Source organism: Rhinolophus sinicus, chromosome 5 (genome assembly GCF_057876585.1).
Source record: "Rhinolophus sinicus isolate RSI-liver-muscle chromosome 5, RSI-T2T, whole genome shotgun sequence".
NCBI classification, from domain to species: Eukaryota; Metazoa; Chordata; class Mammalia; order Chiroptera; family Rhinolophidae; genus Rhinolophus; species Rhinolophus sinicus.
Window position 1 is genome coordinate 37,708,385 of NC_142505.1, and position 13,509 is coordinate 37,721,893.

The 13,509-nt window shown below is 34.4% G+C and overlaps 1 protein-coding gene across 1 annotated transcript in view; it reads right to left on the reverse strand.

Moving 5' to 3' along the window:
* The window catches only part of COPB2 (coat protein complex I subunit beta 2), a 30,586-nt gene that overhangs the window by 13,772 nt on the left and 3,305 nt on the right, over window positions 1-13,509 (reverse strand). The window contains exons 2-9 of the mRNA XM_019747541.3: window positions 9,486-9,623; window positions 6,149-6,235; window positions 5,819-5,945; window positions 4,855-5,003; window positions 2,859-3,005; window positions 1,892-1,991; window positions 1,123-1,265; window positions 680-879 (exon numbers count right to left, since the gene is read on the reverse strand). Of these exons, the coding sequence (XP_019603100.1) occupies window positions 680-879; window positions 1,123-1,265; window positions 1,892-1,991; window positions 2,859-3,005; window positions 4,855-5,003; window positions 5,819-5,945; window positions 6,149-6,235; window positions 9,486-9,623 (1,091 nt within the window). The remainder of the gene's footprint in view (window positions 1-679; window positions 880-1,122; window positions 1,266-1,891; window positions 1,992-2,858; window positions 3,006-4,854; window positions 5,004-5,818; window positions 5,946-6,148; window positions 6,236-9,485; window positions 9,624-13,509) is intronic.

Sequence of the window (13,509 nt, forward strand, 5' to 3'; positions counted from 1 at the left end):
ATGTTAATCTTCATAAAAAGATTCTATGACAAATAATCATGAATACCATTTACTGAACTAAGCAGCATACTTGGTTTACATACTTTATCTTCCTTAACACTCAGAACAGCATTATAAAGTGCCCAGATCTATTGTAAAATAATTTTTAAAGCTCCACAGGCTTAAATTCATCATGCTAGCAACTCTTCTCTCACAAGATATGTGGTGCTTTATAAATCTTAAGGGAGGAACAGAACTGATGGTTCAAATTGAAGAAAAAGATTTATTGCCAATCCCAAAACTTTTTCAAAAGATACATAGCTAGAGCCAGCTTTTCTGCTTCAAGAGCAATGAGCCAGCAAGCACTGAGAGCACACCTTCTAAGTCTCAGCGTGAGACGTGACCCTTGCCCTCGGAGGGGCACAAGGACACTGACCCAACACATCTGGAGTAAGAACAAACCCAAACTATTTAACTGTTCAAAACTGTGCTGTGGGACCAGGCCAGGAAGGTACATACGCCTCACCTCGCATGCCAACTCGATCGACTGGCATGGCTGCACTGAGGACTGTGAGGCCAGAACAAAAGCTCCACGAGGACTGAGGACTGCCCACCATGGGGCAGCAGTGGACATACTGTGGACACACAAACCCTACACTCACTTACACAGCAGCTCAGAGAGGTTTTGGTGCCGGCTTACCGCCCATTAGGATTGTGCTGAATAGTCTGAGGGTATATTTCACAACTGCCCATATCCTTTACTGCCAGTGGCAATCTTTCTCCATCTTTAATTTCAGCATCTCCCATTGCTTTTAGGTTGGCCTGCTGCACTTCTGAATGCTTGGCCCAAATTATCTTTCCATTGGCATCCATGGACATGGCAGGTTCCTCCCGACCAAGCTGAAAGAATGACAAATGGCTCTTAGCAATGAAAAGGAAAACAAAACCACAACACAATTAACATTTTCTATTTTCATTTAACAGAGGGTTCCTTTCTTCCACTTCAAATCAAATCTCCAGTGCTTAATCTCTTGTGCTTAATGAAAAAAGTGCCAGTTTAACAAAGCTAACTGTGACTTAGAAAATGACTGTACTAAAACACATGGAAAATTGCTTCTCCTGCGTCCAGTATAATTAGATTACCTTAACAATGATACTCCCTTCATCATAGCCCAGAGCGACATTGTTGGACCCTCTCAGACTGGCCACACACCACACCCTCTCCATTCCATAATTCAGCGTGCTCTCAAGGCGATATGTGCTTGAATGCCATATACGCACGGTTCCTAAAAAGAAGTGAATATTTCCTTTTAATTTGAACAGCCAACAATAATTTACACCAGCTCCCGAAGTCTTTATATTCAAATAGAAAACACTTCCTAGCAGCTTATTTTTTTTAATCTATAGTCTATAAGTGAGCTTATAAAGCTACATAAATAAATTAGTAATAGAAACTTTGTAAGAAACTAAAACTAAAATGTAATTTTAAGTGTGAACTAATGACAGGATTTCCTGGGTACAGTGCCTACTATGTGCTAGGTGTTTTATACACTGATTTCTTTTTATCCTTTCACTATAATCCTGTAAGGTGGCTATGTCTGATCCCATTTCATAATTTCCTCAAACCACACATCCAGGAAGTGGCAGAATCTGAATTTGACTCCAGGTTTTAGACTCCAAAGCACAGGCTTCTTCAGTTTTTCTCTAGGCTTTTTCTGGTTGTCCTCATATTTAAGTAACAGAGTCAAAACACATTGTAATGATGATGATGATATCCATTTACTCTTTTATAGCTTAAGTATTCTACTCTAATAAAAATATTAAAAATCCGTGAAAACCTTCAATTACAATGCAGGGCACTACCTGACTTAAATACCTACTTAGTAATTGTAAGCATACATTTCCAACTTACCATCTTCTGAACCTGTGATGATGATTGGCAACTCAGGATGAAAACTGGCACAAGACACATTCTGGGCATGTCCCTCCAGTGTCTGTACACATGTTTTATTCTGTAATCAAGACCCAGAAAACATTTTTATTAGTGAAAAACAAATAACTCATCTTTAATTTTCCCAGTGCACACATACATTATAAATCATAATGGTTATGACAATCTAAATAATATTCAATACAGACATTTTGAAATAGAATTATCTTGTGTGTACATATTTCCTCTTATTATTTGATAATATAGGCAAATGTAAATATCACATTTAAAGACAAACACACACACACACCACCACCAACCCCCCGCCCCAACAAAAGATCTCTGGTTTGCATCTAAGTATTTTTTCCATGAATTCCTAAGATAATGTCTAATATTTTTATTCTGTAGTTAAATACAAATTTGAATAAATTCCTGGGTGAAACTGGTTTTCTAGGCCTCACTTTATTAATTATTTGGGGAAATTTGATGTGAGAAACAAAAAAATGAAATTTAACAAAATCTTGAAGATAAAAAGCATAGTAAGAAGAGTTCATAACTAGGTTTACAAGAATCTATGCAACAAAATGGTTGTACCATGGTTATGTCATGACATTATTCATTGATCTAGCTTTCAAATATAAATGCAAGTCTGCCAGTGAGGATACTAGAAGAGGTAACAATTCATTTTAATTAAAATGTTAAAATTTTTAATTACTATTAAATGAAAAATATGATTTTTTAATTTTATTTTAAAAATCTTGATAGGCTTTTTTTTTTTTTTTTTCTCATTTTTATGGGAATTCTGGGACTACAGTTTAGGTGCAAGTACTGAGGCCTTAAGTTTATTATGCTATGAACACAATTCAACCACCTAAATTTTAATTGTCCTATAAGAAACAGTAAGAAGCATGTCTGACATATGGCAAGTAAGGTTACAAAAGAACTATACCTGATAGTCCCATATTTTAACCAGACGGTCATCTGCACCTGAAATGAGGTATGGTTTGTCGCCACCACTGTAGTAATCAATGCAATTGACACCTTTCTCATGTCCCTCCAAAGTGAAGTTTGGGGAGGAAGAGCCCAGCTGCCATACCTTCAGAGAACAACAGCATTTGCCAGTCAGTATGCAGACTTGCTTTTCAGAAGACAGCTCTATCACACTTTTGACATATTATATAAAATGTGAAAGCCCAGGAGAGAGAAGCTACATTGTTTTTCACCTGAATTTCCACAGGGGCAGAATCACTATGGTATAATCTGAAAAAGCCAATTTCCAGGCTTTAATTCCCAGAGATTGTGATTCTGATTGTGGCTCTACAATGAAGCTTAGGAATCTGATTTTTGACAGACACCCTGGGTGATCCACAGGCTACACTTTGTGAAACACTAATTGAAGGGTAGAAAATGATTTTATGTGAGATTTAATATAAAGCTAACGAAAGTGGATTTAGTAAGCTACATTAAAAGGAGAACATTACTCCTGAATTAAAAAATTAAAAGTATGGAAAAGTAGTCAAACATTACTATAGCACTGGTACTGAGCTCTATCTTTATAAATATTTAATGAGCGCCTACTATATGGGAGACCCTGTGGGAAGTATAAAGATGTGTAGACAAATGTTTACCACCTACTATATATAACAAACTTTAGTACAACCAAAGATAAGACAATTCTTATTCTCAAAATATACCTAATTTAGTGAAAAGAGTTCAAAACTAATTTCAAAGTTTCCAACCTACGTCAAAAGCAAAGATAATCCAATGAAAGGAAAAAAACCCTAAGATATTCAGACTTGTAACATTTAATAACTAAATTGTCAGGCAAATAGCACGTAACATTTTATATAAGTTAAAGGAAGATAAAAATGTTATGTAACTATAAGCATATACATGTCATCAAAAGTCAATGCAATATATAATTTTAAATCTATGCATACAGAGGTATTTTAAACACTGCAATGGAAAAAGGAATATGACTGCATTCACGACTACATGTATGAAGCATCTGGTACTGGCGAGGCACCGTGCATCTTGCTAATGAGTGTCTGTTTGGGGGAGAAGGGTGACAGTTCCTGCCCCCAACATCAACGTTTCTGGGGATAAAGATTTCCAAAGACACATTATTATTCAATGTGAAGGCCGTAACAGAGGCAAAAAGCAATGGAGGGAATGGGATGAACATGACTGGATCTGTCTAGAGGTGAAATGGATGTTTGAAGAGAGCTTCTCAGAGTAAATAATTGTGCTAAGCCTTGAAAGATGAGTAATTCTCCAGAGGAAAATAAATCAGAAAGGGAGAATAAAGAGTACTACAGGCAGAGGGAACAGCTAAGTAAGGTATAATTCTGTGAACATTCATGACATCTAGAGAATGGGGAGTAGACCAGGATTACAGGACATATCTCATAATATCAGCTGAGGCTAGTCTTGGAAACCCTTGTATTCTGCACTAAGGCTTTTGGACTTTATCCTTAGGTTGGCAACTGATAAGATAGAATTCATGTTTTAGAAAGATAACTGGCTGCAGTATGGAAAAATGGAGTAAGGAAAGAGAATGGAGAATGGAGGCAGATGAAATTTAAATATAAAACAGATAAATAATCAGCACAGGTCAACAACATATACACTGAAAGGAGAGGAAATACTAACCTAGAGAATTTATGGGCATTTTTCTTATGCTGGGTTTGCAGAGGTTTAAAAGTCTTCCAACATACTGCTTCCATATGGGAAAAAAACACTCCTTCATTAAGAACACTGAGTTGCCACAATATTTTTCTAAATAGATCCCTTCTAGATCAAAATGAGAAGTCCTATTTTGACTTCAAAATGAGCTTCTGAAAGAAACTTCTAAGATGGAAATAACTGGGCAACCAGTAGTAAAATACCTAAAACAACTATGTTTCACCAATAATCATACCTGACACAAGAGGTGGGAACCCTACCTTGATGGTCCTGTCCAAAGACGCGCTGGCAAACTGATTGTTATCTTTGGGGTTGATCACAATCTGCATAACATAATGGGTGTGTCCCTCAAACACCTGTGAGCAAGACCACTTTTTATCCCAGTCCCAGAGCTTAATAAGCATGTCATCTAGGCCAAAAGAAAGTCTCAAGTTAGTTGCAATTCCTATTTCTTTCATTCAGAACTAAGACATCTTTGTGCTTTTAAGGCAGCAAATCTAACACGAATCATACATTCTATGACTTACAGAAATACAATCAGAATGAATAGGTTTTTCAAAGTCCTTATTTATTCTAAGAATAAACTTATCTCTACAGAAAAGTGGAGATAAATTACTAATAGCAAATATAAAAACTTCATGAAAAAATTTATGAAAGATTCTGGGCTTTACAGAATGACAAAAGAGTAATACAACTTTGATTAAAGTGTGACTGAATAATGACGGCAATGACTCCTTAGGGAATAAGCCTTATAATAATACAAGATTGGTTTAAAGAGGTTTTGAGTTACTTCTCAAGTTTTAACTTAAAAATGTTTCAAAGAGCTATTACCAGTTCAGTGCAACTTGTCTTAATTGCCCTCCAAAAGGTCCACTGTTTTATACATAACACCAAAGAACAAACTAGTCTGGTACAAAGGTAAAACTGTCTAGGGTATGTGGCAATCTACGGAAAGCTCACTCATTAGCATGTAAATTAGCTTTGTGTTCAGCAGACATACAAAGACCTTTGGGAATTGGAACAATTTCTATACAAATCCTGAGTAGATATGTCATTAAAATACAAAAGCAAGCAGCATGGATAGCAAGTTAATGGATTTAAATAGTTTAAAGGCTGCTTGGAATTAGAACTCTACTTGTTAACAGCAGTAAAGAATTGCATGTCTCACTGAATGAAAATGAATTACTCAAAGAGATGCACATGACCAAAGGGGTCACCTCTTACCGCTGCTAGTTAGAATGAAAGGCTGGGTGGGATGAACAGCGATGCAGCGAATGTAGTCTGAGTGCGCTTCAAACATATGAACTCTCTCCAGAGTATTGTAATTGAACACTCTAATCTGCATGTCATCCTAGAAATGGAAATTTAAAAGCCATCAGTAGTGTTACGAGGTAAAATGCACAAAAACGTATACTATAGGCTCGAGGTATAAAGTTCATGTTTCTAAACATTACACTAATTAACAAAACAAATCAAGAATCAAAATTCTGCAACTTGTGTACATAATCATGACCAATTCAGAAAATGGGATTAGAAATTCATATAATTACTTACCGCTCCTGTCACAACCCAATTCTTCCTTGCAACAAACTTTGCAGCTCGAACAGGAAGATCACACACTTCAAATGTTTTCACCAGTGTCTTTAAAATTTAACAAGAATATACACTTTGAGTTATGAGAAAATAACTGAAAAAAATCTATTCTATTATATTTAAAACAGAATTATTTAGATTACTTCTAATTTAAAAATATCCTCAGGCTAAAATATGAGAGTTCAACAGTCAAGTGAAAAAAAACAGACCATTTTTTTAAACAGATTCAAAATTAAAATACTTAAAAAAGATAAAAGAAAGCAAATGTCCACAAGATGAAATTACAGATCCTTTGCACTCCAGCCCTTCTCTACTTCTCTAGCCTCATCTATGGCTGCTCCCAACCTTACATTTGCTCCTGTTCCCTCTGCCTGAAAACCCACCCACAGAACCTTATACTCCCCTTTCATAACTTAGCACCTTCATAATTGTATGTTTAATGTCAATCTTTCCTGCTAAGCTCCCTGAGTGCAGAAATCTTATTCATCACTATATTCCCAGAGCCTAAAACAGTGGCTGGAAAACAACCAGTGTTAATAAGTATTTGTTGAATGAATTAGCTCTTAGTTTCTTCTTTTTAAAATTAAACCCATGAACTCACAAACTCATACAAAGATACAATTCTTTTGCACACTTTAGCATATGCTTCCATACAAATGCTCTTTATCTTTTTTAGCGAAGTATGAGAGCACAGTGATTTAGATGTCCCTTCACCTGTTCACAGTGGAATAATATACACAGGATAAAGGTAGAAAACTAGGAGACCCTCTTAAAGCAGGGATGAATGCATTGCTTTGTTCTCCCACTTTGATCCTGGTTCCTTAAAATTCTAACAACTACCATTTTTCAATCTCTCTTTCTGTATAGAGTAATGAAAACATTATAATCTTACTGATTGATTGGCCATGTGCACTAAATAAAAAGAATAGGAATGGTTCATAAGAACTGTTGAGAAGTTCTGGCTTGAGAAGATTATTCTGACAAATACTGAATAAATGGGGACATACGCTCCAACTTGCACAACCGCTACCAGCTAACTGTGATGTAGACACTGAGAACAGACAGAACTTGCCATCTATAAGATGACAGACAAATCCATGAAAGCTCATGAGCAGCCAACAACCCAGGGATCTGCTGAGCAGTAAAAAGAAAGTAGCAACAGAACAGTCATGGTTCAGGTCCATGTTAAGTACTGTGGCTGATACACATGAAATGAGAGATGGTGTCCATACTCTAGAAGCTAAACAATCTAAACAGGAGGAAATGCTACACATTCAACATATAAACTCCTAATGTAAGTTAGGAAAATAATGACGAACACATGTCTGGCAGCTTATAGGTCTCAGATACAGTTTTACCTAATTTGATTTGGTCCTTTTGACAATCCTGTGCTGTAGGGACGGAAACAATATCATCTTCATTTCAAATAAATAAACTGAGCCTCCACATGCTTACAAGGCTTGCCCATATCATTTAATTAGCAGGATGGCTTCAACTTCTAACATACTGATTTTTAAACCATTGTAGCCACCACCTTAGAGAGTATATAATATCCCTTATTTGAAATTCAAGTACATTTGAATTTCATTCCAAAAACCTTTTTGCCTTTTTAAAGAATTTTGTTCTCGGTATACATGAATGGCAAGTAACTCCTGTTGGTAACTGGAAAAAAAAAAAATCAGGGAGAACCAAAAATCGATCATCAACAGACTCGCTGAGTAGCAACTGTTCTACTGTGAGCCTGACTGCCAGGTACGTACTTGAGGCAAGTGAGGGAAATAAGACTAGGATGATCCCTGCCCTCATTGAGCCTCCATTCTTGAGGGAAAGAAGAAAATTAAACAAGATATTTCCAATGAGATAAATTATGCAAGTACAAGCAGACAGCCTTGCAGGAGGGCACAGAAGGGTACAAAAGAGTAAAATGAGGCAAAATAGATGACCCAGATAAAGTAATGTTATAGTAAAACCTAGAGAAAGATAAAGGAGGTACACTGGGCTTTAGAATGTACTACAGTGTATATAAATAAGTAATGTGCTGTGTATACACAGAAAACAAAATTTTAAATGCTTAAAAAACAATACACTACAGTGAATCTGAGAGAGCTGAGAGATGGCTACATGGAGATGATAGAGAGGGTCCCTAGGAAGAATTAGGAAGTGTGGTGGGTGAGGCATCAACGTATCTGTAAAGCATAAAATCAGAAAATTTTTAAACATTTGCATGGAGAAGTAGACCAAAAATAAAAAACGGAATGCATATTATCTGCATCAAGGCAAAAGAAATTCACAAGGTCAAGATTTGAAACTGCAAAGGACATAAATCCTGAAATAGTGATATAGTAAGAATGGAACGTTTATTTTTCAGTATTTAACAAATAATTATTGAGCACTTACTATATGTCAGGTAGCGTTTGTAGGCCCTGGGACACAGCAGAGAACAGACTGCTAATATGTATAAAATGTCACTGATGAGGTCTTGGTTTAGTGTGCAGTCATTACTGTTTCAGGATAGTGATATAAGACTGTAACGGCGTTTTTAGGTTTACTCCTGACCTTGGCTCCCTAAGCCTACTGTTGCCATCTTAAATTCCTCAAATGTGAATTTTATCTGAATTTTAAGAACTTAACCTTGGACGTTGAGGATAATTACTGTATAACCAGACACATAACTGTATGGTATATGTTCTGTACTTTGATAGAAAAAGATTAAGGATGGTCAAGAAAGACTGGAAAATATGAGATAAATTAATTTGAAGGATACATTATTCACTCAGATGAAAGAACAAAACAAGCATTTAAGGCAAGTATAAAATGCATATTCTCATATGTGTAATCAAAAGCTTATTACAAATATTTCTCTGATATAATCTATAATTTGTATGGCTATTTGAAAGTTATCTGCATATCATTATGTCGAGCAGTTAGAAAAAAAGTAAAATTAAAAATGCCATTCTTAAGACGGTTAGAATATTCACTGAATGGAAAATTAAGTACTATTAAATTCTTTAGCTAAAGCAAGTGATTTTATATTGGTTTCAGTTTCCTTAATTTCAAAGAAAAGCTAATATTACCTACATCAGAATTTAACATTTAAATAGCGCACATAACAAGCCCAGAACAATTTCTCCCACAAGATATTCCCTTATAAATGTTAGTTCCTCTACTGAAAATTCTTTGTAGCAATTTGAGAAAGCAGTCTGCATATAGCTACTGGACTCTGTTATGCTATTTCTTATCTCTCATTATAAACACAGTCTAGCACAGTATTTCCAATAAAGTCCTTAAAAATTCCTACCTGTGTTTCATGATTCCAAACGCACACACTGCCATTGTAAAGACTCGCCAACATCCATGGCTCTGTGGGGTGCAAATCTACACTCTTAACTCGATCAGATCGAGCAGTTAGTTTTCTCTTGATATCAAGTCGTAGAGGCTAAGAAGAAACAACATTAAAAAACAACAACATTAAATTTCTATGCCAAATAAAATATGTTTGAGATCTTAACTAAAAACAGTGTATTAACAGGCCTTCAAAACAATTCAGATTTTACTTTGCTAAATTGTAGACACAGTTTCAAGTCTAAACAGTTGGATGGAGAAACAGACCAAAAACAAACAAAAAACACACCCATACCTAAAATAACCAACAAAAAACCAAAATGCGCATTATCCACATTAAGGCAAAGGAATTCACAAGATAAATTCTTCTACTTCTTCACATATATATATATATGTATGTATGTGTGTATATATATATATATATATATATATATATATATATATATATAATACTTAAAAATTTTTAATTTATAGCAGTTGTCAAACTTTTGGTCTCAGGACCCTTTATACTCTTAAAAAATTTTAAGGATCCTCAAAAGCTTTTGTTTATATGGGTTCTATCTATTAATACTTACCAAGTTAAAAGATAAAATTGAGACAATTTAAAATACTTATATATTAATTAATTTTCAAATAACAAAAATAAACCCATTTCATGTTAACTTCAATCATATATTTTTATTAAAAATAACTATTTTCAAAAGAAATTTAGTGAAATTTAGCAATATTTCACATTTTTGCAAAACTTTAAATTCTGACTTAACGGAGGGCAGTTAGTTTTTCATATCTGCTTTGGCAATATGTTGTGATATGTTGTTTTGGTTGATGTATGTGAAAAAAAAGACCTGGCCTCACAAAGAAATGTAGTTAGAAAGAAACATTTTAATACTTTTTTCAAGTAATTATGGATATTCTTCTTTGATATCACACCAAAACTTAACAAGTGGTAGTTTCTTAAAGGTTGGTTGTAGTATGAAATCTGAAACCATATAAATGAACTTTTTATACTTACTTAAAATTCATCGGTTTATTCTGTATTTTTATTTAAGTTATAAATTTTCAATTACAGTTGACATTCAACATTATATTAGTTTCAAGTGTACAGCATAGTGGTTAGACATTTACATAATTTACAAAGTGATCCCCCCAGTAAGTCTAGTACCCACCTCTAGTTTGTATTTTGAATAGATCTTTCACCCATGTTTCACTTTGTAATATCATGCATTAGTCATTTGGAAAATGTTGGTTCACTGAATTATGCAAATATCCCAAATATTGACAGGTTTCATTATACAGTATCAAAATCACATTCATTAATATCACCATCAACCTCACATCACAAGTTTTTAAGTATTAATTAGAAATCTATTAAGGTCAGTGACAGAAGTTTTCTAAAATTCTAACCTTCACTGGAAAGCTCTAATTTTATAATCAGCAACAAATATGTCAACCATCAAATAACTTCTTTTAGTTTTTAGAAAATGTCTGCTAAATAATCAAGTCTAAGCAACCACAGTTTGTCAGCCATTGTTTCAAGTAAAGCTAGCATCTTAAACAACAGTATGCAACACAAGTGCTTTATGCATACTTCCCATTTCATCACATGGAATTAAATGGTGTATACACTCAAGTGTTGAGATGTGATAACATTAATTTTTACTACTTCATCAATGACATTCTTAATGAAACTGGCTTTAAAAAAACAAACAAAAAACTGTGTGACAGTGAAGAACATACTATCAGTACAATTTGGTGACACTGAGCCAGCAGTTTTACCTTCCATTAATTTACACCATCAGTACAAATATCAACATAGTGAAAAGGGCCAATAGTGTCTTACTATTAGGAAAATAGTTTTAATCTGTGGACCTCTTGAGAGAGTATGCAGAAGACTCCTAGGAGATTGTCGACCATACTTTGAGAACCCTTGGTTGGTTTACAGAATACCTAGTAAACATAAACTATCTACTAAATCACAATTTCTGCCCATGTCATTACTATCACATAAGAAAATATTCTTAAGAAGAGTTATTCATGGATTCTTAGTAACCCTAAACAATATTAATCAAAACAGTATGGTATTGGCATAAAAACAGACATAGAGATCAATGGAACACAATAGAGAGCTCAGAAATAAACCCACACATACATATGGTCAATTAATTTATGACAAAGGAGTCAAGAATATACAATAGGAAAAGGTGTCCCTTCAATAAATGGTGTTGGGAAAACTGGACAGCTACATACAAAACAATGAAACTGGACCCCTATCTTACACCATACTCAAAAATTAACTCAAAATGGAATAAAGACTTTAAGGTAAGACCGGAAACCGTAAAACTCCTAGAAGGATACGTAGGAAAAAAGCACCCTGACATCTGTCTTAGAGATGATTTTTTGAATGACACCAAAAACAAAGGGAACAAAAGCAAAAATAAACACGTGGGACGACATCAAACTAAAAAGCTTCCACTCAGCAAAGGCAACCACCAACAAAAAGAAAAAGCAACCTACAGAAAGGGAGAAAATATTTGCAAATCATATATATGACAAGGGGATAATAACCAAAACATATAAAGACCTCATACTAATCAACAGCAATACAAAACAAAAAATCAAATTTAAAAACGTGCAGAAGATCTGAATAGATATATTTCTAAAGACATACAGGTGGCCAACAGGTGCATGAAAAGATACTCAATATCATTAATCATCAGGAAAATGCAAATCAAAACCATAATATCACCTCACACCTGTTAGAATGGCTATTATCAAAAACACAAGACATAATGTGTAGATGAAGATATGGAGAAAAGGGAACCCTTGTGCACTCTTGGTGGGAATGTAAATTGGTGCAACCACTATGGAAAACAGTACGGAGGTTCTTCAAAAAATTAAAAATAGAACTACCATATGATCCAGCAATTCCACTTCTGGGTATTTGTGCAAAGAAACAAAAACACCAACTCTGAAAGATATATGCATTCCCATGTTCACAGCAGCATTATTTACATTAGCCAAGACATGGAAACAACCCAAGTGTCCATGAATGAATGAATGAAGACAGAGACACACACACACACACACACAATGGTATATTATTCAGCCATAAAAAGAATGAAACCTTGCCACTTGCAACAACATGGATGGAGCTTGAGGGCATTACGCTAAATGAAATAAGTCAGACAGAAAACGACAAATACTGTATGATCTCACTTATATGTGGACTCTTAAAACAAAAACAACAACAACAACAACAAAAACCAAGTGTATAGATCTGTTCACAGAGAACATATTGGTGATTACAAGAGGAGGATGGGGGATCAATGAAATGGGTGAAGGGAATCAAAGGGAACAAACTTCCAGTTGTAAAATAAGTCATGGGGATGTAATGCACAGCATGGTGACTATAATTAATAATACTGTGTTGCATATTTGCAAGTTGCTAAAAGAGTGGATCTTAAAAGTTCTCATCATAAGAAGAAACAAATACTTGTAACTATGTATTGTGATGGATGTTAAATAGACTTATTGTGATCATTTCACAAGATATAGAAATATCTGATCATATTTATATTGTACACCTGAAACTAATATAATGTTATATGTCAATTATACCTCAATAAAAAAAAATTAAGTTCTTTGAAGAAAAGCAGATTTTGGCAATAATATTAGTAAATATTAGGCAATGTAATGTGTGATCAACACGGGTTATATCCACGTTCATGAAGGCCTATGGAGTCCAAAATAAGTGTGTTTATATTATTTTAACGGATTTAAGTTACAGGAACCTAATGAAAATTAGAACAATTTTAAACAAGAACTAAAATACTCTTTCAAACCAGAAAATACTAATAGTTTAAGACAGACTTTTTCAATCTGGATTCCTCATCTAAACCACAGAACAGATAATGATTTAAACAACTATTTTCTCAATTCTCCCAAGGATACCATTCTAGGAGAAAAGTTAATTCATTACA